This window comes from Pezoporus flaviventris, unplaced genomic scaffold (genome assembly GCF_033815535.1).
Source record: "Pezoporus flaviventris isolate CSIRO_AGI_PZ_B2104156 unplaced genomic scaffold, CSIRO_AGI_Pfla_v1 ptg000047l, whole genome shotgun sequence".
In the NCBI taxonomy this organism is placed as follows: Eukaryota; Metazoa; Chordata; class Aves; order Psittaciformes; family Psittacidae; genus Pezoporus; species Pezoporus flaviventris.
The window spans coordinates 12045734-12072732 of NW_026892595.1; the positions used below are offsets into that span (position 1 = coordinate 12045734).

General features: G+C 37.5%; 1 protein-coding gene across 1 annotated transcript in view; it reads right to left on the reverse strand.

The window, feature by feature from the left end:
* Window positions 1-26999, reverse strand: part of MALRD1 (MAM and LDL receptor class A domain containing 1) — a 246978-nt gene that overhangs the window by 20622 nt on the left and 199357 nt on the right. Inside the window, exon 36 of the mRNA XM_061468304.1 lies at window positions 25309-25375. Coding sequence (XP_061324288.1) covers window positions 25309-25375 — 67 coding nt within the window. The remainder of the gene's footprint in view (window positions 1-25308; window positions 25376-26999) is intronic.

Here is a 26999-nt window from a genome sequence, read left to right on the forward strand (position 1 = left end):
CCTTTTTTTCTTCCACTGTATCTTATCTATCATAAGGAAATGCAGAGCTCTGTGGAAATTGTTTATTGTCTTTTGCTTTTGTGCCTTTACTCTTCAATGAAATAGGCTCCAGCAGAATTCTTTGAGGGTAGGTATGTAGCATACACTCTATTTTATGGCAGATTCATTCAGCTACAGGAATGAAGCGGAAGTATGTGTTCACAGCACGTGGTCAGACTTGACCATCAGGCATTTCAAACAGTTACATTTGGTTTTATGCTATTTTTCCCCACCTTCTTAAATAATTGTTTTCAGGTAATAGATTTTCCACTATCATAAAATAGTGGTTAAAAGCCTCATGGACAAATCATGAAGCTACTCTTGGAACTGAAGAGAGGACTTGGTGCTAGATAACAGGGAAATGACTATTCACCTAGTAAAAAAAAAAAAAAAATTTTTTTTTTAAAATGGACATTTCTTTAGGATAAAATCAGTATTTCAATGCTACTTTATTCAAAGGTCAAACCATTAGAAAGCATATTGTTTAATTCTAACTGATGCTGACATGAGACCGTCACACAACACAGAAAGAAACAGCTTGAAACAATGTAGTAGGTACATTGATCACTAACTGCTGGAGATCAGAGTTCAAATTACAACTGAATCCTGAGTTTCAGCCCCCCGCTGAGGGCTAAGTCTGGAGTTGTGCTTTGTAAAAAGTAATCATCAGAATATATAACCTTGCCCATAAAAAACTATTAACATTTTCAATGTGGATAACCCAGTGAAAATTAGTAATTTTGTGAGCTAGACTTAAAAGTTGGGATACTGGGAGAGTGGGGCTGGCAGTTTGCTGACTGGGAGAGATCTGGTGCAGATACTCCAAGTAATATGCCTAGCACAGAGAGCATTTCACTAGTGAGAAAATGGAAGTGTCTCCATTTTCTCTTAAAGTAATACAAATTACCATCTATAATATATAGTGAACCTGCTCAAGAAGTCTGATCAGTACAGCTGTATGTGAGCTACCAAAGCAAAGTGAAAAAGTTCACTGAAGAGATACACCTTAGCTTAAATCAGCTTACAGTAATCTTATGTCACTCTGCCTATCCATCTTGTTTACCAGTTCCTTCTTTCTTCCTTCCTTCCTTCCCCACTTCCTCAATTTTACATGCCCTTCTTTCTCTGCCTTGTTGTGTTTCTCTTCCGTCTATTCTTTTCCTCCCTCACTTTTGCTATTTGTGGAACATGCACTTGGAGATTTGCTCTAGAAGACACTCCAAGAGGGGGAAGAACAGAGAGGGAAAGAGAGCAAGGAGAGACAGAGAAACATAAGTACCTAAAAACCAGCTTTTTACATGTTTGTGTCTCAGATAAAGCCCCTAGCTGCAGCTGCTAGCAGACTGAATGAAGATGAAGAAGTGACCTGACAGAAAGTCTTGACTGCGCAGCTGTATTGACAGCTGGTAGAAACAGTCTTTAGCTTTCAGAAATGGCACTGATTTAATATTAGGTAAAATTTGGAAATAATGCAATAAAGCATAGAAGAGATATCTAGTTTTAAAATACACCTGTTAATTTCACAGAAAAAAACCCAAACTTTTTTGCTTAAATGACAGTTCTGTTGACAGAACAGATGGGGTTACGGATCAGTAGAAAACCTAATAAAAGATCTGAATATATTTACAGTGGCTGGATTTTTCCACAGAGACTTTCCTTTTCTTGTGTTCTTTTTGCTTTATGTAGGTTTGTTTTTTGAGAGGTGGAGAATTTTAATTTGTTTTTTGTTTTGTTTTATTTTTAAATATTTACTCTTACTGCCTTTAGTCAGACTATAACAGTACTACATATTCACTAGTTTGTTATCAGCATTATAACCAGTTAGGTAAGAAACAATAGGCATTTATTGCAAAATCAGTTTATGTATCTGCTTTTCGCTGCTGTTTGCCCTCTGAATAGCTTTCATATGGATGAATCTGTAATGTCCAGGAGAAATTAGTTTTCGAAAAGCTTGACCAATAGAAAAGTAATTTCTTTTTTTTTGCCTTTCTTCCTCTGCTTTTTCAGCATTGGTCTAGTCTTTTTAACAATTAAAATGGTCTGCTTTAACCTGAGCCTGCCGCCACGGGGCATTGCTCCTGGCAGGTGGATTGTAGTATATATTGGAGATTATAAATCATTTTGACATTCTCAGACAGTCATAAATTTATCTGCTTACGTGGGAGACAACACTGTACAATAACATTTAATGCTGCTGCTTCTCAACATTGTACAAGCTAGGTTCACAAGTACAGACTAAGATTACATCAACATGAATATATTCTTAAAACTTTTCACTTGTACTTTAAAATGTCTGTCTATAAGAAACAAACAAACAAAAAAGCCACAAAACCACTCTTTTTCTTACCCTCCATGTGATACAGGGGCAGTGGTTTACACTCCGTTTGAACCACTCACCCCCCAGAACAGGCTTAAGTTCTGCAATAAATTCTATATATGCCAGCGTGATCCATGGGAAAGAATAATGCTGGGATGTTGTATCTACATATTGCACAGTCCTCTTCTGATATTAGAGATTAATTTCACAGAAGCTTGGGGAATTCACTCTCTAGTTTCTTGCTAATAAGTTAAATTTATGAAATCGTCAGAGAAATGACCTTTAAACAATTTATGAGAACCTAAGACACTTTAGATGCAATAAAAATAATTTCATCACCTTTCTCCCAGCTTCACATTCTGTTAGCGTTGTTATGGTTACAGAGTCAAGACTCGATAATTTAGGAGAGGCTGGAATTAAGGATTCCCATGCAATTTCAATTCAAACCCTCATGGGTGTTCAAGCACAGTATTTGATTGGAAGATCACAAAATCCCTCTACAGCTCCCTCCCTAATCAAAAACTTTCATTCTGCTATTCAGTGCTTAGCTTTGCAATAAGATTATTATCCCAGCATATAGGAGAGGTAATTCACTATGCCAAATGAAAAAACAGGGAAAAAAAAAATGTTATTATGAACAGCTAAACCGTCTCTTCTGTCATCAGCGTTCAAACCTTCAAACTTTTTTACTTAATACTTCTCTAGTAGTTGACATGAAATTTGAACTCCAGGTCCATTCTTGAGAGTTTTATTAGGAAGAATAGATAGCTCTAAATCTGGCTTGTTTGAATAACTTTGATAGAAGAGCTTATTTCAACTGATATACTGGGTATTTTGATAAAGCAAAACCTTTCCCATGGTCTTCAGTGCACCACAGATTGTTAATAATATATGGTGAGCTACAGCTAATGTTAACAGAATTTCTAACAGTATTCCACTCAATAAAGTTGCAACCAAAGAGTGTGTAATACAGATGTAGAACAGAGAACTATTCCCCTGATGTTAATGATCTGTGCAATCAATCATGGTACTTGAACAATTCAAACCACCTTTTATGCTCCTTTAAGGTGTACCACTTGGCAGAACAAAAACCTAGTTAACCTCCATTGCTGGTCAACAGCACAAACAGACAGCTGTAGCATCCAAAAAATCTGGGAGGCCAAAGAATCCTTGCTATGTTCCGGTTTTCTACTGACAATTTTATGTCAACAGTTGGGATGAGGTGGCAGGGAGCCATGACAAACATTCCATATTAATAAGGGACAGATTTACATTTTGTAAAGGCACAGGATGAAGACTTTATATAACCTGAAGTCAGCTTCTATACAGCTGAAGAACTGATTTTATTAACTTACATCTTCTCTGAATGAGAGGACATTGCACTTTTTCATCTATTTGGAATAAAAAATGTATTTTTTTTTCTGTATGGTTCCTAGCAGATGATTATTTTTACTACTCTTGAAACAGTCTATTGCAAAGCTGGTACAATGCCCTGCCTTTGTTCTTCACTTCAGTAACTGAAAATCAAGACAAGGTATCTTAATAATTTCACAAATATTTTCAAAGAGTTAGAGTGAGAAAGGTATTGCATTACTGCATATCGTATCATGTATGGGAAAGAAATTGAGAATAAATCATGATAATTCTGAAATGTATTCTCAAATATGACCTGTTAGCCAACTCTTTTATGTGTAAAATGAGACTAAACTTATTTGTACGTGACAGTTTTCTATCTTTTGAATAAGAACAGACTTGATGTTTTCTACTTTGTTTTTCGTACTAGAAGGGTTTTCTCATAGCAGTACTTTCAAACATGTTACTGTAAAAGCAAGAATAACCTAAAGTTTTATTCTGTTTTTCATGATGTACCTGATGACCTGCTGCTTTACAGGATTGACAGTTTTAACATCTAAAATTGCCTTTTCATTTTTTCTTTCTTTTTTTCTTGTCTTGGGAAGTAATCTGAATTTTAGAGCACAGGAGTCTATGGTAGCTTTTCTTCCGTCTCCAAACTTGTACATTACAACTTTTTTGGTTATGTTGTGCTATTCACCAGAAGTCACCAGCAGGACTGATACTGCATCTGGACCCAGAGTATTAAATCCCACATCATATCTTTATGTTGTGGGCACCAAGTGTATACACAGAGCCATGAAAATAGTGACAGGCCAATGCAAGTCTAACTTGCTGTCCATTCTTGCCGTTTTTTTCACAGGACATGCAATGCTTGCTTTTCGTATTGAAAATCTGTGAATCTCAGCCTGTTTCTTTCCAAATGTAAATATGTAGATAGATAGCATATTTGCTTTCAGTGTTATGTTAAGTTCCATTAATCAGTGTGAATAGCTTTGGTTGACCCCTTGGATGGAGGAAGCAGGCTGATCTTTTCCTGAGAAACTACTGAGCAGCTAGAGAAGAGGTAAGGAAGAGAGTGGAGACTGCAGATGAAATCAGACTCAGCACGACAGGATGACACAGCACAGAGCTGTCAGCCTGCGGCTCACAGTAAAAAGACTGAGAAACAACTGAAGGGAGAAAGAGAGAGAGGTGAGATGAAGGGTCTCAGAGACAAGTGGATGCTTCCTCAGGACCAGAGGATGAAGAGCAGACCTTGCAGCCTCTCAGAAAGCGCCCAAGGTAACTGCAACAAGATGGGAAGTGAGGACACATCTATGAGGAAAAGTAGGCAAGGGGATAGCTGTGAGTAAATGCTTTTATATCTATTCTATTTTCCCTAGTCACACTGAGTTTTCTTGATTTAAATAGTATTATAATTCAGATTCCAGTAAAGCTGGCTTTGAGTTTAAAAGCCTTTTTGTGTTCAGCCTGGGTACATCAACTTTTTAGACAGAGCATGTTGCAAATACGTCTTAAGGGATAAAAAAAAGAACAGACAAAAAGCCATGATGATATTATTAGGAAAAAAAAAAAGTGCCAAACTTTTTTTCTTAGCCTGGGTTTGACTGTAGGTCATAAAATCATAGAATCATAGAATAGTTAAGGTTGGAAAGGACCTTAAGATCATCTAGTTCCAACCCCCCTGCATGGGCAGGGACACCTCACAATAAACCAAGTCACCCAAGGCTCAATCCAACCTGCCTTGAACACTGCCAGGGAAGGAGCATTCACAACTTCCCTGGGCACCCCATTCCAGTGCCTCACCACCCCATTCCAGTGCCTCACCACCCTCACAGTAAAGAACTTCCTCCTTACATCCAGTCTAAACTTCCCCTGCCTAAGTTTGAACCCATTCCTCTTTGTCCTATCCCTACAGTCCCTAATGAAGAGTTTCTCCCCAGCATCCTTACAGACCCCCTTCAGATACTTCAGATAAAATATTGTAACCTTGGCAGCCACAGAACTAGAGCCACCTTTTGGGGTCCCCAACTTGTGGGTGTGATGATATGGTATGATTTCTAGTAGAAAACACTGGCCCAACTTGCAGCTGCACCTGCAGGTGTTTTCCCATGCACAGGTAGAAGAGGACACAGGCAGCTGCCTAGAAGTGACAGGAACCTGCCTGCTTTCCTTACTTGCTTGCTTGACTGCTTGCTTCATTCCTTCCTTCCTCCTGCTCTCTCCCTTCCCTGCAAATTAGTTGTGAAAAATCTTGTAGTCAGCTCACGCTAGAGGAAATGGAAAATAAAAACAATGTCTATTTTCATCTCTTAGCTTTTATACGGTAAGAAACATTACTAAGCAGGCTAGGAGAAACAATATTCTGCCTGCATTTACATTTCTGTCATATTGCTGCCTTCACCTTGATTTTCAGCTCTTCAGGCAACCTATATCCACTTCTATCATTGACATTGCCCCATTTCACTTATTAACCAAATACATCCCTGTCTTAGTAAAAGGTCTTACAAATGTTTTCAGATTACTCGGAGCTCCACCAGTTTAGAAACACAGCTACATATCCCACAAGAGAGATTATACTCCTACACAGCCTGATCCTTGCACCTCCTTCCAGATTCCTTGTACACCTTGATCTTAGCTGAGCAAGGTGAGTATAGAGGATTCAGCTCTCTGTTCATGTTGACCTGATGAAAGGTTAAATTAACTGACTGGTAAGACAGTGAATAACTTCTATGTGAGAGTAAAAGTTATTTTAAAAGGGTCAGAGAACAAATTTTGTCTCAGACCTCAAGCATATACATGACTGAGGCCCCTGCCAACTCCCTGCCACCCCAGCTTTTTAATGAGCTCTAAAATACTTAACAGAATAGAAAACAAAAATACTGAACTCTAATCTTTAATGCATTAAATTTTTTTTTTTAAAAAGATCTAATTTTTTTTTTCTCATCTTCTTATAACAAAAGTAAGAATTTTAAGTTGTGATACTTAAGGAACAACATTTTGGGATGCTGTACAGCAGTTCTCACATTTGATTCATAAAAATGTTTGTAATATTTTACGAACATACAGATTTTCTCCTTTAGGCAGATAAAGATACGGAAGACTTCTATTACAATTCAGGATCTTTTGCTGAAATATCCAGGAGAGAAAGGAATGTTTATAATCCTCTTTTATGTTTAAAGACTTCCATTGAAAGATGGCAGTTAGATGGGGATATAATCACAAACACTGGGGTGCTAGAATTTGTGAAGATGGAAGAGCAATAGTGCTGTCTATCCATAACATATTGTAATATTTTCTGAGCCTCTTTCCTTGACTTGGTTTGGAATTCCAATGAAAAACTATCTTTCCTGATATTTTATATTTTGGACATATGGTAAATACGACACAACTAGTTTGCAGGGTATTTCTACAATATCTTCAAGTCTAACACAAAACCACTTAAAGTTCTATTTCAAAGTAATTCTCTTTGGTAAGAGATGAACAAAATCCTGCCCAATTTATGGAGTGTATGTTGGTGTAAGTTTGGCTGGCTTTTTCACTTTACGCTTCCAGGTGGAGGTAAGAACATTCACATCAGCTGAAGAACTGGTTTAGTTATTCCCGTGGTGTTACTTACTACTATGAACTTCTTTTACTGCTCAAGAATGAAGCTAGAAATATGAAATGTACAGGGCCAAGTACTGATAAGAGTGGAAACAGGATCTGTTGCAGGCATGTGCACATTGTAGAACTTGTATGAACATCAATGCAAACTGAAGGATCTACTCAGTTTTGTAAACTAAGTACTGAATTTTGTTTCTTTTATTTCATAAATGAAACATGGCTAGTATCTCAGACTATCCTCAGTCTTTTCTTGAAAGGTTGAGGGTTAAAATGAGAGCAGCAGTTGGTGTTCATGCATGTAGTGTTCTTGTGAATAACAATTTATATGAATTTGTTTACCTTTGAGATTAATTATTTCTTCCTGAGCATTTAATGAAGCCTTAGTTCTCGCCCCTAAGCAGCTCCATTCCAGCTATTTTCTTCTTTCCTCAAGAAACTTTGAGAGCTTACTTTCCATGAGGATTCAATAAAACCAGCCTTCCTGTTGCTCTGGTCACCCACACAGCAAAAAAGGAAGTTAAACTGTTTGCTGACATATCTCTTATGGTTTGGGTCTGAGCCTGTGCTCTTGTGCCTGCTGCCAGAAGTTTGACTTGCACAGACAACACTTTGTGGGTGGTGACTTCACTGGGAATCAAGAGCCAAGAACTGAAGAAATGTCCTGTGTGCCATGTCTGTGGTGCTTAGGAAAACATTACTGGATCCACACTTTTAAAGTTACAGCAGATGTGCTTATTTTGTGGTAACCATGCAGTGGAAGAAAGCTGTTCTCTGGCCCCTAAACCCCAGCTTAGCTAATCATAAGGAAGGTTAGCAAATGCAGTATTTTTCTCATGACATTTCATAAACACAAGGTTACAAAATGAATGTGGATGGAAAGGCAAATAATCCTTCCATCCCTTGTGATCTGCATAGAATTGTGGTTTGCCTGAACTGGCTGAAAGCTCCTGGTAATTATTTCGAAAGATTGGCACTGTTTAGAGAGCTAACATATCTGCATAAATTCCTATCTTACCCTTGCATTCTTTGGAACATACAAATGAATCTTGATGCATTCATTGTCAACAGATATGTAAGGACTATCCTAAATCCAGATGTGGAATTTGTATTAATATCATTGATATTTGATATCATTGATATCTGGAGCACACATACAGGCTGGGTAGAGAACGGATTGAGGACAGCCCTGAGGAGAAAGACTTAGAGGTGTTGGTTGGCAAGTCTAACATGACTCAGCAATGTGTGCTTGCAGCCCAGAAAGTGAACCATATTCTCTGCATCAAAAGAAATGTGACCAGCAGGTTGAGGAAGGTGATTTTCCTCCTCTACTCTGCTCTTGTGAGAACCGACCTGGAGTACTGCTTCCAGGTCTGGGTTCCCCAACATAAGAAAAACATGGGCCTGTTGGAACTAGTCCCAAGGAAGGCCATGAAGATGATCAGAGGATTGGAGCACCTTGGCTATGAAGACAGGCTGAGAATTGGCCTTGTTCAGCCTGGAGAGGAGAAATCTTCCAACAAGAAAGCTGGAGAAGGACTTTTTAGGAGGGCATGTATTGACAGGACAAGGGGTAATGGCTTTAAACTGAGAGCATAGATTTAGATGGAAGAATTTCTTTACTGTTAGGGTGGTGAAGCACTGGAATAGGTTGATGAGAGAAGCTGTGGCTGCGTCATCCCTGGTAGTGTTCAAGGCCAGGTTGGATGAGGCTTTGAGCAACCTGGCCTCGTTGTGGGAGAGGGGGCTGGAACTAGGTGATCTTTAAGGTACCTTCCAACCCAAACCATTCTATGATTTTATGATATTTCCCTACAGTTCACAGTCAGCTTGAAGGAATCAGAAATGAACACATAAACCAATATTTATATAGAAAAAGCAAGTATAAACTTACTTTTATAAGTTTATACTTATAAGGTACTTATTAAGTATATACTTATAAGATGTAGAGATATTGATTGCTGTTTAGCCTGTCTGATTTACTCCTGCATATACTATGGGACATTATGAACAGAATGGTGAAAGCCTCAATCAAAGTTGAGCAGTGATTAAGGCTAAAATAAACAGTTCTAGTCTTGTTTTAGCACATTACTGAACACAATCTTTACTAAATATTCTTAACTGCAGCCAGTAACTGCATTACTGAAGTCCAGAAAGTTTACTCATCAAACTGTTAGGTATATCTATCATTGCCTTACTCACACTAGTCTTTCAGAATCCTCAGTAATATTAAAAAATAAATAGCAAAGTTGTCTTTATTAATTTGGTTTTCAACTTTTTGAGACAAGCACATGAGAAAACCCAAGTGTTCTGCAAGAACTTGCATTGTTCTGCCACTTTTTTATAAGTGTGGGTTTTTTTTTTCCCAGAAACTTACTGGCTTCTTGGGGTTCTTGGGAGCCTCTAAGAGCACGTAGAACCTTGACATTTGTTTATGTAGTTATAATTTACTATTACAGTTCCTGTGTTTGTTATAATATCTTGGTCCCATTTCATGAAGGCGAAGAGTCCTTCTCATGAAGAACTTGAACACACCCAAAGGGCTGGAGGAGAGGGGGGACTGTTACAAGCTCACTGCTGATGAAGAAGAAAGTCACAGAGAGGAAAAGAGTGAACTTTATTAATAATTAATCAATATTGCACCAGAAAGCCTTTTGAAAGTAGGTAGGATATGGGTTTTTAAATTGCTTGCAAGATTTGGAAGAACTTAAATTAGAGGAGCTGCACATGCTGAGCTCAGAAGTCTTCAGTTCCAGACCTGTAACTAGTTTATACCCCTACAGAAGCAGAATGAATGGATGTGCACAGTAAGTGCTCAGTTGCTCAAGTGCTTTTTTTTGTGGCCTTAGAATTTTTACTTCAAAAAATTTGTTTTTTTAATGGTCCAGCCATCTTTCTTGCCAGGCTTCATAAACCCATGCAAGAAACTGCCGTTTGAACTGCCTTAAAAATAACAACAGCAAAAAAAAACCAAAACAACCAAAAACCAAAACAACAAACCAAAACATTTCCATGTGGGTTCTTTGTTGCAGAAGAGTGAAACTAGTCATAAGGAATGCACACACTGGCACCACTTTGAATACTTTTGAATACTTTGAATACCTGAATAATTTTTTAAAACCACTAAAAAAATGTGGTTTGCAATTTTTCTGTGCTTCCTGTTTCATTGATGTTATGTGTATTGGGTTTTCATGGCAAGGTTTTGGTGGCAGGGAAGCCATAGGAGTGGCTTCTGTGAGAAGCTGTCAGAAGCTTCCCCTGTGTCAACAAAGGCAGAGCTAGCCAGCTTCAAGACAGACCCACTGCTGGCCAAGGCTGATACCATCAGCAAAGATGGTAGTGCCTCAGCGATAACATAGTTAAGATGGGGAAAAATGAAAGTGCACAACTGCAGCCAGAGAGAGGATTAAGAATGTGAGAGAAACAGCTCTGCAGACACCAAGGTCAGTGGAGAAGGAGGAGAGGAGGTGCTCCAGGAGCCAGGGCAGAGATTTATTGCCCTGCAGCCTTTTGTGAAGATCTTAGTGAGGCAGGCTATTCCCTACAGCGCATGGAGGTCAGTGGTGGAACAGATACTCACCTGCAGCCCTGGGAGGACACCAGCGCAGGGGGATGCCTGAAGGAGCCTGTCACCCCATGGGAATCCTGCACTGGAGCAGGTTTGCTGGCAGGACTTGTGACTCCATGGGGTACCCAAGCTTGAGCAGCCTGTTCCTAAGGGACTGCACCCATGGAAGGGCCCCACACAGGAGTAATTCATGAAGAACTGCAGCCTGTGGGAAGGACTCAGTTTGGAGAAGTTCATGGAAAACCATAAAATTCCCTGTCCCCATGTACCAATGTGGGGGAAGAGGTAGAGAAGATCATGAGTGAAGTTGTGTCCATGAAGAAAAGGGGGCTGAGAGGAAGGCATTTTAAGCTTCAGTTTTATTTCTCATTACCCTGCTCTGATTTGACTGGTAATAGATTAATTTTCCCCAATTTGTCTGGTTTGCCTGTGACAGTAGTTATTGAATGATCTCTCCCTGTCCTTATCTCCACCCACTAGCCCTTTTCCTATTTTTCCTCTCCCCTGTCCAGATGAGGAGTGAGTGATACAGCAGCTTTGGTGGGCACCTGGTGTCCAGCCAGGGTCAAACCACCACAGCACGCCAGAATATGAGACACAGATAAAAGTCTTCTGACAGCTTTTCTAATCTGGTAACATTAGAAGGGAGACTGTTTCGGAATACTGAGTGGAAATACTTTGTAATGAGGGCACACTTCATTCACAAGAAGGAAAACTGTTTTTCAGATGCTGAAAAAGTACTCCATGTCCCGAGAACCTTCTCCCTGTAGCATGTAAAATATACATGTTCCTGATGGTTTTATGCACTGATAGCTCAGACTTATACTGAAAGGTACAATCTAAGAATGAAGATAACTATTCTTCCTTTCTAAATATTCCAGAGATTTTTAGGTCATACAGGAAATTTTCCCTCAAAAATAGCTTTGTAGAAACATTTCTGACTAGACAGATTTTTTGCAGAATATTTTGTTAAAATTTCTGCTTTTCACCAGAAAACTTGGAAGTCTTTGATATTGTAGTGAAAAGATGATTCTTGAGATTTTGAGCAAGAATAACACTATTATTTTCACTAGCATGTCTTTGATGAGACAGAGATGAAAGAAGAAAAAAGGATCAATCTTCTGAATTTTAATTTCACTGTATAATATTTAGAAAATTCTAAGCAAATTAGAATTTGTAGAATTAGGCTAAAATCTGCCTGTTTAAGAAATAATATTATATCCCTACTATCCTATCTAATGCATGCAAAGTTATGTTCTCCCAGTTCCATGTAAAAAGATACAAATGAATTTGTTTAGCCCATGGCATTAGCATAGGTTTTGCCTGGGTTTTTTCTTTTTTTGCCCTTTTTTTCCCCCACAGACTGTATGAACTATAAATTACTTTCTTGAGCCAGCCTGAAGAAGAGGAAACTTTTCATTTTGATTACTGTTGCAGCACATGTGTGCTTCTGAAATACTAGCAGAGCTCTGAATGTTGCAGTCTAGCCTGCCTTGACAAAAGAATTTTACAGTTCACTGCTGTGCATTTTTTCGGAACACTTGTACATTTTTCATGCTCAATAAGAAAAAATATTCAAATAAAGATGGCCTTGAAAATTTACCAAAGTATTTGTTCCAGCTTTTGCATGCCAATAACAGCTGTGAGAACTTTAAACCAGCAGAACAAAATAGGTAATTAAAAAAGAAGGCTAGAGACTGAAGATGAAAATGTTGCAGAAGAAGCTCAAATGTCAAAAGCAAGATTATTGTACTATGCTTTGATTCTCTGGATTTATGGGAAAAGCACATGCCTAATTCCTTCCTGTGCTCAGTCTTTGTTTCATGCACATTTAGAATGAAGTTATTTTGAAAGAGATACCTGCTTTCTCTTCAGTAAGTATAAAGAGTTCTGTTGTGCTCTAAGCTTTGAAAAGTGTGTAGACCTGTTAAAACATAGAATCTATTGATATTGCGCACTGGGTAGGGGACAGGTTATACTGTCCATATTATGCCCTGGGTTAGCATCCAGTATTTGAAATGTACTCAAATTATACTTGCTAAATGAGAAATGATAGATGGAGTTGGAATAGATCATGAAGGCTTTGAAATCAGATTCAGTAATTAACATTTATTGCAATAAGAAAGAGCGAGCAGAGATGCAAAACCAAGAACAAAACGTTCAGAGCAATAGACAAGAATCCTCTCTGCAGCTCCTTTCTGACAAACATCAGCCTAAAAACCCTGCAGTCATCCAAGCAAGGAAGGACAATGCTGCAGTAAATGAGATGCATGATGGTGACAGCTTGGGCAAGAACTTTTGTTAGATGTGATGGGTAGGAACGCATCTTAGAATGAAAACTTAAGAAAAAATGTGCAAGATGCAACCTGCCTGTAGGTATTAGGTAAAATTCAGAGTGCAAAATCATAGAGTAACCCAGGATGATTAAGGAAAAGGTTTCCTGGAAGTTTTTTTCACAAGACTAAAATTCAAGTGGCACTGACCTTGTAGTGAGTATAGACTGCATAGAGAATGCTGATTAGAGCTTCCCCATCTTTTTCATATATGCAATAGTTCTGCCATATAAACCCTGTATTTATACTTGGGAGCACGTTATGACACCTATGAATGTCTTAAGTTGGCCTTACTCTAAGACATATTTTAATGTCAATATAGATAAATACATAGTTTTAGAAAGCTAAGAAAGAGCAATTTGATAATTTTGCAACTTCTATATTGTATTTAAACACACAGCTGTGTTGTGTATTGCCATATTGAAATGCGATACTCATAGTTCTCTATTGGTACGATTTTTGTAGATCAGAATAAAGCATTAGGTATATCAGGAACTTCTGTGCTTACAGTGACTTGTATCTTGCTGTCTGTAATAATGTATTCTAAAGACACAAAGTATTAGAAAGATAGCTGTAAAAGCATTATATCTATATACAGATACATATATAGATATACATCTATTTATAGATGTATATCTATAGCTATCTATCTGTATAGATAGATAAAAAAGCTAAATTAAGTATATTTACTATACTTGTATAATCTAGTTTGTGCTATTGGTCACACAACTGTATGCACATTTTTAGCTTTACTATCTTATGATCCATCAGAAAAAAACTTCAGCTACTTACATTAAGTAAAACATTCTCAGCCTGTAGCTTCTTTCTGCTTTATTACAAGAAACATACTGGTAGACTTTACTGGTAACATAAGGGAAGCCCTGACAAATGGAGAATTTGACAAAAAAATTATTAAACCACTAGAACTATAATAATTAATAGTTGTGTAACCTCAAAGTGTATTCTGCCAAATTGCCTCACCTTCACTTCTAAAAGCAAAAGTGATGGGAAGATACTCTCATGGATTTCTATGACTATATAAACACAATATTTTCCATACACCAAAATATTAAACAAATTTTAGGAGATCTTTCTTATATTTTCTATAGTCCCAAAGACTTTTACACTAATAAAGTATTAATTTACAGAAGGTTAAGGAAAAGCAAAGCAAATAAAATCTTTTTTCCACCTGTTAAAGGCTATTAATAATGGATGATTAAAAAACTCCTGCAGTCCATGCACTTTCATTCACCTGATAAAAATCAGTGGTTTGCTAAAGAGTACCTAAAATCTGAAAATTAAGTTACCAGAGGAGAACTACCTATTTATAAACTAGAATTCAGCTCTGTGAAAAAAAATCATTAGGATATTCAGCTCTGTATAGCACTGCTCAAAAATGTTTTGTTCAGCTTCTGGTTATGCAATGCTGTTATCAGTATCTAGCGTAGGAAACTCAAGCATGGAAGGACTGCATCATACAGGCTTCATTTAGCTGTAGGCAGTCATCTTCGTGTTAGCTTCTTTTTGCAGCCGTAAGCAAAAATTTTTTTAGTTGCACAACTTTTGCCACTAAACTCAGTTGAGCAGGCATTTCATCAGTGGAAAATACAATAGTTAATAAGGATAAATAGCATATTGAAAAGCTCTAAGTGGAAACAAGAAAGCATATGAAGCAGGAATAATAATAATAATAATTTTCCAATATACGAAGTTAGTGACCCAAAGCTTAAACACATTTAATATTAGAATTTAGACAATCCTTTTTGTATATTCTCATCTAGCACTTATGGTAAAGAAGCTATTGTCACATGGGGTTGGTTCCAATACTCTTTTCCAGCAAACACTTGTTGAGGATTAGCCTAGGTGCAATGCACGTGTGTATACACAGTTGATCCTGAAATCTATCAAAGGAATTTATACAGCTTCCAAGGTGCTTTAAGTACATAGAGAACTACAGAGAAGAATAAAGATGCCAGTTTGCGCTTATTGACAACCCTTTCTCACTGACCTTGGAAAGAACCACCATAGTTTTGGTTTCCATGTGGCTGCACAAAGCATGGGTTAAGGTATGGTTTAGTTCAGCACTGCTAGAAAGACATATGATAATTTTTTATCTAGTCTGCTAATACAGAAGCACACATTCTGCCAATAAACAAGACAAAGATAAAATATCATGCATCCGAGCCAGTTAGTTTTATCAGCAACAGGGAAATAATTCACTTAAATCCAAACCTTTCTCCCCTCCACCATTTAAAAACAAACAAGCAAAATTTCAACCTCCTGCAGTTTACTGACTTCAGTAAATTAGGTGGATATTTGATGTTGTGTTAGGTTTGCATGGCGAAGTTGAGCCAGGGAAGAAGGGAGGAATTGGGGAAGATGTTTTAAGATTTGTTTTTAGTTTCTCACTATCCTACTCTGATTTGATTAAATGCATTAATTTTCCCCAAGTTGAGTCTTTTTTGCCCATGATGGTAATTGGTGAATGATCTTTCTCTGCCCCCATGCGTATTTCATTATATTTTCTCTCCCTTGCTCAGCTAAGGAGGGGACATGATAGAGCAGCTTTTGTAGGCACCTGATATCCAGCCAGGGTCAACCCACCAGAGATGTTTATTTCTGCACTAACTCTGGTATTAGATTCAAATAAGTCTTGCTGAATCACATTAACTTGACAGACTTCAAAGGATATTTCAACGTTCACATGCATCATACAATCCAGTATATATTTTTAAAAGAAAAATATTTCTGTTATTGAAAATATGACTTGCAGTCCAGATGCAGAAAAAAAATATTTTAGTTTAAATGTGTATGTACTTTTTCCCTAAAGGACATACAAAAGTATGTGGAAATAGTGCACAGGTACTGATTCCCGCTTAAAGATGTAGCCTAGTAACTGAATAAAGTAACAGCAAACATGAAAAGATCCTTCCAAGAATCCTCTGTGTTTATATGCATGTTTTAAATTGAAAAACATGGACCTTTTCAGATAAGTCAACACTTCAAAAGGTGGCAAGAAGATTTCAACAGTTCTTAATCTAGTAGCATTTGCTGCTTTTAAACAACCCCTTAACCACCTAGCAACAGCACAAAGGGTATAATACTCAGAGACTTAAATTCACACTTTCTGAACAAGAGTGAAAATTGCAAATGTGCAAGATAGCTTGAGGACATTGTGACACCAGGGTCTCTACTGGGTCAGACTGAATAGACCATTTATCAGATAGTACAGAATAGAAGATGCATGTCTTCTCTATACAACTTGCACAATAACACAGATTCTCAAATACAGATCTCCACCATATCCATCTTTCCTGCCATCGTCAGCACAGGCTTATCTGAAACACAATTTTCCTCATTGGAGTGACTTTTCAAAACAGTATCAACCTGCTTGATGGTATATATGTTTTCCAAAAGTCTCCCTTACAACTTTTACAATACATTTTGTACCCAACCAATACCCTTCAGGTACCTCCTACAAAGAGGACTCTAGTGAGGTTATTCTAGACAACAAAGTTTTGATATGCAGACATATGGATGTAATCTTAGGGTATGAGAACACTGTTTTTCACGCTAAGTACTGTTTTTTACTTCCATTTAAGTGCAGGAAGACTGAGTCTGTAAGAAGATTGTTACTCAAGCTTAGTAAGAAAATCTGAGCCCAGATGTGTTAATTATTGTTTGATTTCATATACTTAAAAAGAAGTAATTTATGTGCTTACAATTAGACACAGCTCAAGATGTTTTTAAATTTCTGTGGCCAAAAATCAGCCACATGAATGTGAAGGAAAGGGAGCTACAGGACCAGTATCTTTGCAGCCTTTGTGTTTATATTTCATTATTATGTAATCCCTCAATTGTTCCTTGGTTTTCTCTCTTTTGAAAACTATTTGATATTTTACAGATATTGTTTCCTGTTTTGAACAAAGCAGAACAAAATATTATGCGATTTAAAGCTTTTCATCTATGTTTCCTACTCTTCAGCTGCTGGATTTTGTAGGAGTAACCCTTCAGGGAACACTCCATATTTTGGTAAACATCCAACATCCAACATTAATTGACATTCTCCCATATAAAAATATCTCATCACTCAACAAGCAGCCTCAGATACACGTCCTTGATCCTAAACTTGTCCTTACTGTAGACAAAATTATCTCCTGAATTTTAAATGTAATAATGATTCTAGTTCTGGTGTATATGTCATTCTGAGGTAAAGGTGAACTGCACGTAGTAATAATAAAAAACTCACCACGGTTTCCTACACCATGTAGGTACCTCATTTTGCTTTGACTCTTTTTAAAGAATGATTTGAAAATGAAAATGGAAATATAGGATATTTATCAGAAAATTTGAATGTTTTTAGCATCTTAAGCACTACGGAGACTCAAGTTTGGAAGGAGAAGAAATTCAACTGAGAAAATTTTTCTCAAAAGTATTCTTCTAAGTGATTTTTGCTGTAATTGTTAAATTATACTTATTTGCCTATACCCTTCTCAATCAGATTTTAGTATCTTCCTATTAGAGCATCAATTATTTTTATCAGATTCTAAATATAATTCTCATGCTGATCTTGAGAGTTGCAGCAAGGATGATAATGAGCTAAACAACCGAGCTTTATGCCTATTCAGTCGTATTTGTTTAATTGAGTAAAACATTCGGCTTTCAATTACATGGAGTCAAACCTTAACAGTTACATAGAGACAACCTTGTTTTAGCTTTAGAAAAAAGAAACTGATAAAGACAGATTGCTTCTGAAATCATTGAATTCAGCAATCAACTGATTCAGACCACTCGCAAGTGAACTTCACAGGATGCCACTGCTTCATTGGAGATGGTGGCAATCTGCCCTATATATTTGATTGGGTTTGACTGAGATAAATGTTATTTGTGTTTTTTTTTCATCATTTCTAGGAGCTGCAAACTGCATGAAGCATCTGGCTCCAGTGTGATAAAAAGCTGACCTCAGGATTATACTATTATCTTCAAAGAGGAGGAAAAAAGCAAAGCTAAAAGCAACTGCTTTTAAATAGGAAAAGATAGCCAGTGTATCCATTTGTAAGGAAATAATTGATAATTTGATAAATGGAAAGTTTCTAACTAGGTAAAACTGATTTGGTCAAATGCATTTACTTTGAAGTTACTTGATTCAAGTAGGCAAAATATAAAAAGGCAAATCCTTAGACAAATTTGGTATATTTTTCTTGTATGCTATTTGTCTTCCTAATACAGTGAAAAGGAATGAAAATTATTAATTAATAATAGTTGAATATATGAAATGCCACAGACCTCAGATGAGTTCAGTTGACCATTTCATATGGCTAAGAAAAGCGAACATAAAAGGTAAGAACATGAGAAATTTATTTTTAAATTAAAACCTTTGAAAAAAGATCATTATTCAGTTTTTTTATACATAAAAGAAAAGACTCTAGCATCAACAAGTATGCATGAAATTTTATTGGGACCCTGTTCTGTCTGGGTTGGTATACTTGTGTTTACATATACTCATTACTGCTTTTTTATGAAATAGAAAACATGGAAAACACTACTGAAGATTTGAATTTCCTGTGATGCTTACTGTTCTCATATCTCATACATATTCTTAATGGCATCATGTTTGCTTTTTTTTTGGAAAATCTATGATGTTAGACCCATGAAAAGCCAAAAAGCAACGTATAATTGTATCAGGAACAGGCACCCTGATTTCATGAATCTTTTCTGAATAAGAAAAAATAAAGAGTAAACTGAAAAAAATATATGAAATAGAGACTTTAGGAGAGAGTTTTCTGTGAGCAAATCTCTAATGAGCATTTCCATTAATATACTGTACAATTTCTTTCACAAGTTGTGTTTCATTCATTTTGGAGAACAGAGATATTAACTTGCCTTCCCATTCTCAATTACATCCAGTGCAGGCAATCTGAATTTGTTATTTTATTTGCCTCAGTATCACTTTTCAGATGGCATTGGCTAACAGAAAGATATGAAAAAAGGTGTTCTATATATGTTTGTATATATGTCTCCATATAAGAATATGCTTTTGTCTTCATTTTGCAGAAGGGAAATCTTAGCATAACAATTCCTTTTCTTATCTTTTTGTCTGCTCACCATTACTTGTGCTTTTATTTATGGTTACATCCTTGTTCCATTCCTCCTCTCTTTATTATTTCTTATGTGTGACTACCACTTTCTTGGGTAGCTATATGACTCTATATAGCTCTATCAATTTACCTATGTTGCACTTGTTTATTCTTAGGAAGGGAGAGAAATCAGTACCAGTGTGCCTTGCTTCAACAGTTAATAATTTGAAGTGATTCAGCAGCTGCTACATCAGCAATCCTCCCTGTGGTGGAAATGTCTGAGAGCAGCAGGACAAACAGCTGAAATGGAACCTGCCATCTTCTCCCCTCGTAAATTCTTTACTTATGAATTGGGATGTGCCTATCTTGTCAGTCTCCAAGCTTTTTGTCAGTCTTTAAGCTCTGTATTTCCACCAAATCACAGGCCAGGTGCTTCCAAGCATTTATTTTCTTAGGTGGGAATACTATTATCACTCCTATTTTCATGACATACCGTGTGATATTAAAATAATCCCTCCACTTGCAGTTTTTAAGGATAACTACCACCATTGTGTTTCAAAAATCCAGTAAAACAGTACATGTTTTACATCCAAAAGAAAGCAAACATGTTTAGAAAAAAAAATCTAACATTCCTCATTGGAAGATATTGCCCAAAAGGATGAGGAATTTCTCTCATTTGCAGCATATGATACTTGATCGGAAAAGGTATTGAACAAGTCTGCTGCGGCATTGCTTAAAGCTGCATGCTACCTTGTAGGGTTTGTCCCCAAAATGTATTGTGCTTACCAGAAGTTAGAATTTCAAAGACAAAATCAGATTGTGAGAAAATGTCACAACTACCAATAAAAGTTTGGTACTTCTTTTAATATTTTTGTTGTAATATTATTCGCTGAGGATAAAATGTTTTGTTTGCATTAAAACATACCATTTTTGTTATAATAATGAGCCCATTTTAAAAGTGAGAGTTGAAAAACAGAGGACCAAATACCATGTATCTTTTCTAAGGAGAATAAACAAAAATCCCCTGCTCTGAGTTAATTATTGCCCTGTAAAATCAATTATTTTCTAAAACATAAAAGAGAAAGTAATATTTTTCACTTTTATCACATAAAGCAAACAAACAAATAATTGATTTTCTATACTTTGGGCCAAATTAGCACTTAAACACAGCTACAAAGATAAAATTAATTAACTATGTATAATGACTCCTTGAAATTCTAATCTCTACAGTTTAGTTATCTAGATGGTACATATTCAACAAAATTTTAAAACTCTTTAATTAAGATGTATTTCTAATTTATAAGATGATTGTTTAATTACAGGCCAGTGAATGTAATTACATTTTCTGCTTAAGGATAGAGCCTTCTTACAGTTCAGAGATTAATAAAAGCACTCTCATTATACTCTTTGCTATTATTCAGTGTAGCTGTTCTGAAACTTAGTATATTACATAGAAACAGTGAAAAATAAAGGATAAAACAAGCATTGAAGTATGTTTATTATACATGAGTTTAGTGCATTTTAAATGTGAACGTATTGTATTAATCTTGTTCCTCTGGTATGACAGTTAAAATTATGTATTATCAATCTGGTAAAATACTTTTTTTTTCCCTCAGGGGTTTTTATTTAGCACTAGTACAATCCTTCAACCCTTACATAACGCACTTTACAAACACACTTTTCCCAGCTTGCTTGTTTGTTTTTGTCAGTACTCCTTTTCTGTTTCCAGAGGGCTGTGGTCTCACTTTTAAAAAAGTAAAGCAAACACAAAAAAGCCACTGGGCAAACAACTGAGGAAAGTACACACATAATAAAAGGAATAATTTTGAAACCAGACTATTGAAATTGCAAAAATTCTAGCATTATTGCTCAAATTATCATGATTTGCAAGTGCAGCCACAGTAGCTGAATGCCAACACTATTTGGTTGCACATCCACTGCAGGAGGGAGCTCAGTCAGGACATACAGTAGTTTAGTGAAATGAGAGTAGATGTAGTGTTTCAGACAGGAATGGGTTTTGATAGTGGGGGACCTACAGGGATGGCTTCTGTGAGAAGCTACTAGAAGCTTCCCCTTGTGTCTGATAGAAGTGATAGCATCTATTGTCCAGCCAAAGGCAACACACCAGTTGATATTTATTTCTGCAGAAACTCTTGTATTAGTTCCAAACTGTAACTGAGAATGCACTACACAGACTGAGGCTCCATCTAGCCTGGCAGCCAAAGAGGATACCCAAGAATTAGTAAGAACAAGATACAAGCATTTGATATGCCCCTAAAATACTCTACTGACCAAATAGAAGCAGCAAATACAAGTGGTTTTCAAAAGTAACTCAGAAGTCAAATACCAGAGAGGATCAGGACAGCCACCAAGCTTGTTTCTTTCAAGTAGGAAGCTAAACATCACCCACAACACACTTTTTCTCTGCATTTACTTGCAAGCTCTCACTGAAAACATCCACCACCAAATCAGTAGTCATATTCTCAAACACTGTGACCTCTACTGATGTTACCACACATTAATGCACCATCTAAGAAAAGCTATTTTCAGTAGCTTGAATAGAAGTGACAGTAACCTGATGTATCAACCCTGTTACCCACTCCAATATATACTGAAAATATTAGACATATATCAACTGTTGCCTTTTCCACCCGGTTTACAGATGCCTTTTCAGAGAAGCATGTCAGAGTTTGCATTCCACTTTCTATTGCTCCCTCTTAGTTACACACTACTGAAAGAAATTCGTTGGTGTCTAAAGTATTCACTTTATACATATAAGCAACAATAGTACACACATACAAAAACATGCAGCATCAAAATAACTTGAGAAGTACTATATGTATAAAATTGACTCTGAACTTTCAAATCTCCTCAAATAGTTGATTTGTTTTACCTAAGTAAAAATTCACTCTGTTGCCATACTGACATATTAAACTACTTGAAAGATTCTATACAGTTAACTACTTCAAGCACACTGCATTAAAAATGCAGAAAAACTCACCCCTCCAGAGACTGGATTCTTTTCTATCAATATACCTCAAAATAATGTAAGACAAGCAGCAATTCTGATTTTTAAATGAACATGATGGAACCTTGAATGAAATGAAGCTTTGACACCTGTCCAGACATTTTTTGTTAAATCAGCTCTCTCAGAAAGGCCAAAATGACTTTTAAACTCCAGACTCAGGTTCATAGAAACTAGAGCATAAGCACCTTCAGTGGAGGAAGATCAGAATCCCCTGTGTAAGGCAAACTAGCAATCAAAGGATATGTTAACAGATTTTCCACTTGTCTACAGTGTCACTGAAGAATATTAGTCAAACTCAGTGACTTATAGGGTCACTGGAATCTTCAGATAATTACCTCTGGGTATCTAGAAAGTCTTTCCTTCTCTGCAACTTCTGTGACAGGGCAGTGCCCGTACTCTGCTCTTTCAGGGAACTCCTTGCTGTCTAACAGGCTTACTGCATCCTGGTGTACTCTGCTTTTTCTCCTGACCTACCCTGCAACCTAGAAGATCTCAAGAGAAGAAGGTAACTCTTCCTAAATCTGTCATCTCCTGTTCAGGAAATTTAAGGCAGGTACTGAGAACAAACAGGTAAAAAAAATAGTATCTTTCTCATGTTAATTTCTAGGGTTTTCATTGTTTTGTTTTTTTTTTCCCTAGGAAATGAAAACTGGGATATTTCTACATTTTTATTATTAAAGAGACATTTTTACTATTCTTTTTCTTTTCATGATATTGACGTGTGGGATTTTCAAAAATTATGCAGAATCTTATCTATCTCCAATGTTATATGTAAAATCCTTCAAAATATTACAAACATTGAATGGCATTGGTATTAGACTGTTTATCTGGTGATTCCTTTCCTTCTCCATTTGCTATTCTCTAGTGATATCCCTTACCAGTAGAGTTTTCAGACAGCCTTCCACTACGTTTTGTCCTCAACATCAAAAGGACATGGAGCTGTTGGAGCAAGTCCAGAGAAGGGCCATGAGGATGATCAGGGGACTGGAGCACTTTCCATATGAAGACAGGCTGAGAAAATTGGGGCTGTTCAGCCTAGAGAAGAGAAGGCTGTGTGGAGACCTCATAGCAGCCTTCCAGTATCTGAAGGGGGCCTATAGGGGTGCTGGAGAGGGACTCTTCATTAGGGACTGTAGTGATAGGACAAGGGGCAATGGGTTCAGATTTAAGCAGGGGAAGTTTAGGTTAGATACAAGGAAGTACTTTACTGTAAAGGTGGTGAGGCACTGGAATGGGTTGCCTAAGGAAGTTGTGAATGCTCCATCCCTGGTGGTGTTCAAGGCCAGGTTGGACAAAGACTTGTGTGACATGGTTTAATGTGAGGTGTCCCTGCCCATGGCAGGTGGATTGGAACTAGATGATCTTAAGGTCCTTTCCAACCCTAACTGTTCTATGATTTTATGATTCTGTTGCAACATGCACTGGTATACCTGAACAGAGATGACCTATTTCCCCAAACACAAGCACATGCAACACTTCTAGTTACATTAGCACGTCATTTTAGGTCATTTTCATTTCTATGCCTTTGCTCCTGTTGCAATTACCTATGCATTACATCAGAACTGAGTATCAGGTTTCTTACTAAATGATGAGGGGAAGTATCCTATTTACCATTTTACTATTCCAATTATTTTTTATTTCTGTAGATGAAAAGCAGTTGCTAATTTGATTTCCTTTCATTTGAAAGCCCTAACTTAAGTTCAATTTTTATAATTCTCTTGTATCCTTCAAATATCAATTACTCCCCTCATTTTTTGTCCCTACAAGCAATTTTCTTGTTGATCAATGACTTAACATACCAACTGTCAACTCCTTAGCTATTCCCAATTCCTTTATTTTCTGCTGGCTATTCATTCCATTCCATCTGCATCTTTTCCATATATTTTTTGTCCCCTTTCTCTCTTTCTGTGTCCCAAGAAGTTTTGAAACAGCCACCCTAATGAAATTCCACGCTTTTTGCAGTGACCATTCTATATTCTATGATAGAAGAGATTCTTCAGACAATCTGCAGGTAATTTTTAGTGTTTCCTGAGAGTTAAATCAAAGTACTTTATATGTAAGTGCCTGTATTTTCTGAGTATGTTATTTATCACATTCCTTCAACAACTAAGGATAACCTGACTTGAAAGATACAAATTCTGCAATAACTAAAATTTCATCAGCAGGCTTATTAAAGGGAGTTTTCTAGAGAATGAGAGACAAACCTTAATGTCTGGTCTTGACTAAGACAGATACTCTGATAAAACAGTCACTTTAGTAATTTGGCAAACAAAGTGGCAAGATCCGCTGAAGAGCATGAAGGAAACAAGTATGATAACATGTAATATTGATTTCTTTGCACTTTAAAAAGTCTCCTGTAATTCTCCACTGGGAAATTTAGTGACATCTTGTGTAAATTAATCCCTTCAGATAAACTAAAGCACTTTCTAATGACTTGCACATTCCACATCTGAATTTCATACATTTTTTTTTTCAGCATATTGCATTTCAAGAAAAATACAAGCATATGTTTAATGCTTTGTTTGGCCTAAGTGGAGAAAACATTACCTTCTTTCTCCAAATGTGTGCAAAAAGTAAGATTATAACTGAAATGCATCACAAGTTCAGGTAAAGATAAGAAGATGCCCTACTGTAAATCTTATTTGAGGTACACAACACTTGCTGCATATAAGGCACCATTTTTCATAGAAGCATATGTTGTCCGATGTTGATGTGAAACACGAGACACAGAAAACCTCTAGTGCCAGGCCAACAGGTTGTCTCATGTAATGATAGGTGAAAGTTACAGGAAACTCTATCTGATAAGTAATATTATTCTCAAAATATGGTTTAACTCAACAACAATAAAAAAAACCAGTACATACATACAGAGACTTTTAAAAATAAACTTCTACTGAAAATCATTTCAGTCCCTGAGGAAAATAACAGCTCTTTCATAAGCACATTTTCACAACTTCAAGCACAAGTCAATCCCCAAAGAAACTTACTGGCATAACGGAATGTCATCTTTGATGATGCATTTTCCTCCATTTTTGCAGTATTCTTCAGGACAAACTACAAATGAAAACGCAAATGGAAAATGAAAAAATATAAATTAATTTCACTCCTCCCTCCCTCTCTCCCCTCCCTTCCCCCAGTTATTATAGTTGTCATTGCTTGATTTCCAAAATGGCAGAATATTCTCCTGTCATTTTGGATGCTTAGTACTGCCAAAACCTATTCCTTTAGACCTTGGTTTGGTGACACAAGTGTCAGATCATAAATACGTGATACTCATAGAATCATAGAATCACAGAATCATAGAATAGTTAGGGTTGGAAAGGAACTTAAGATCATCTAGTTCCAACCCCCCTGCCATGGGCAGGGACACCTCACACTAAACCACGTCACCCAAGGCTCTGTCCAACCTGGACTTGAACATATCCAGGGATGGAGCATTCACAGCTTCCCTGGGCAACCCATTCCAGTGCCTCACCACCCTTACAGTAAAGAACTTCCTCCTTACATCCAATCTAAACTTCGCCTGTTTAAGTTTTAACTCGTTACTCCTTGCCCTGTCACTACAGTCCCTAATCATGAGTCCCTCTCCAGCATCCCTACAGCCCCCCTTCAGATACTGGAAGGCTGCTATGAGGTCTCCACGCAGCCTTCTCTTCTCCAGGCTGAACAGCCCCAACCCTCTCGGCCTGTCTTCATACAGGAGGTGCTCCAGTCCTCTGATCATCCTCATGGCCCTCCTCTGGACTGGCTCCAACAGTTCCATGTCCTTTTGATGGTGAGGACACCAGAACGGCACACAATACTCCAGGTGAGGTCTCACAAGAGCAGAGTAGAGGGGCAGGATCACCTCCTTCGACCTGCTGGTCATGCTCCTTTCAATGCAGCCCAGGATATGGTTGCCTTTCTGGGCTGGAGCGCATGCTGAAGCCGGCTCATGTTCAGTTTCTCATCAACCAACACCCCAAGTCCTTCTCCACAGGGCTGCTCTGAATCTCTTCTCTGCCCAACCTGTAGCTGTGCCTGGCATTGCTCCGACCCAGGTGTAGGACCTTGCACTTGGCATGGTTAAACTTCATGAGGTTGGCATCAACCCACCTCACAAGTGTGTCAAGGTCCCTCTGGATGGCATTCCTTCCCTCCAGCCTATCAACCGAACCACACAGCTTGGTGTCATCGGCAAACTTGCTGAGGGCACACTCAATCCCACTGTCCATGTCAGCGACGAGGATGTTGAACAAGACCGGTCCCAACACTGATCCCTGAGGGACACCACTCGTTACTGGTCTCCAGCCAGACATTGAGCCATTGACCACAACTCTTTTCATGCGGCCATCCAGCCAGTTCTTTATCTACCAAGTGGTCCATCTGTCAAATGGATGTCTCTCCAATTTAGAGACAAGGATGTCATGTGGGACAGCGTCAAATGCTTTGCACAAGTCCAGGTAGATGACGTCAACTGCTCTACCCCTGTCCATCAGTTCCGTAGCCCCATCATAGAAGGCCACCAAATTGGTCAGGCAGGATTTCCCCTTAGTGAAGCCATGCTGGCTGTCACCAAGCACCTTGTTGTTTTTTATGTGCCTTAGTATGCCTTCCAGGAGAATCTGCTCCAAGATTTTGCCAGGCACAGAGGTGAGACTGTCTGCTCTGTAATTCCCTGGGTCATCCATTTTCCCCT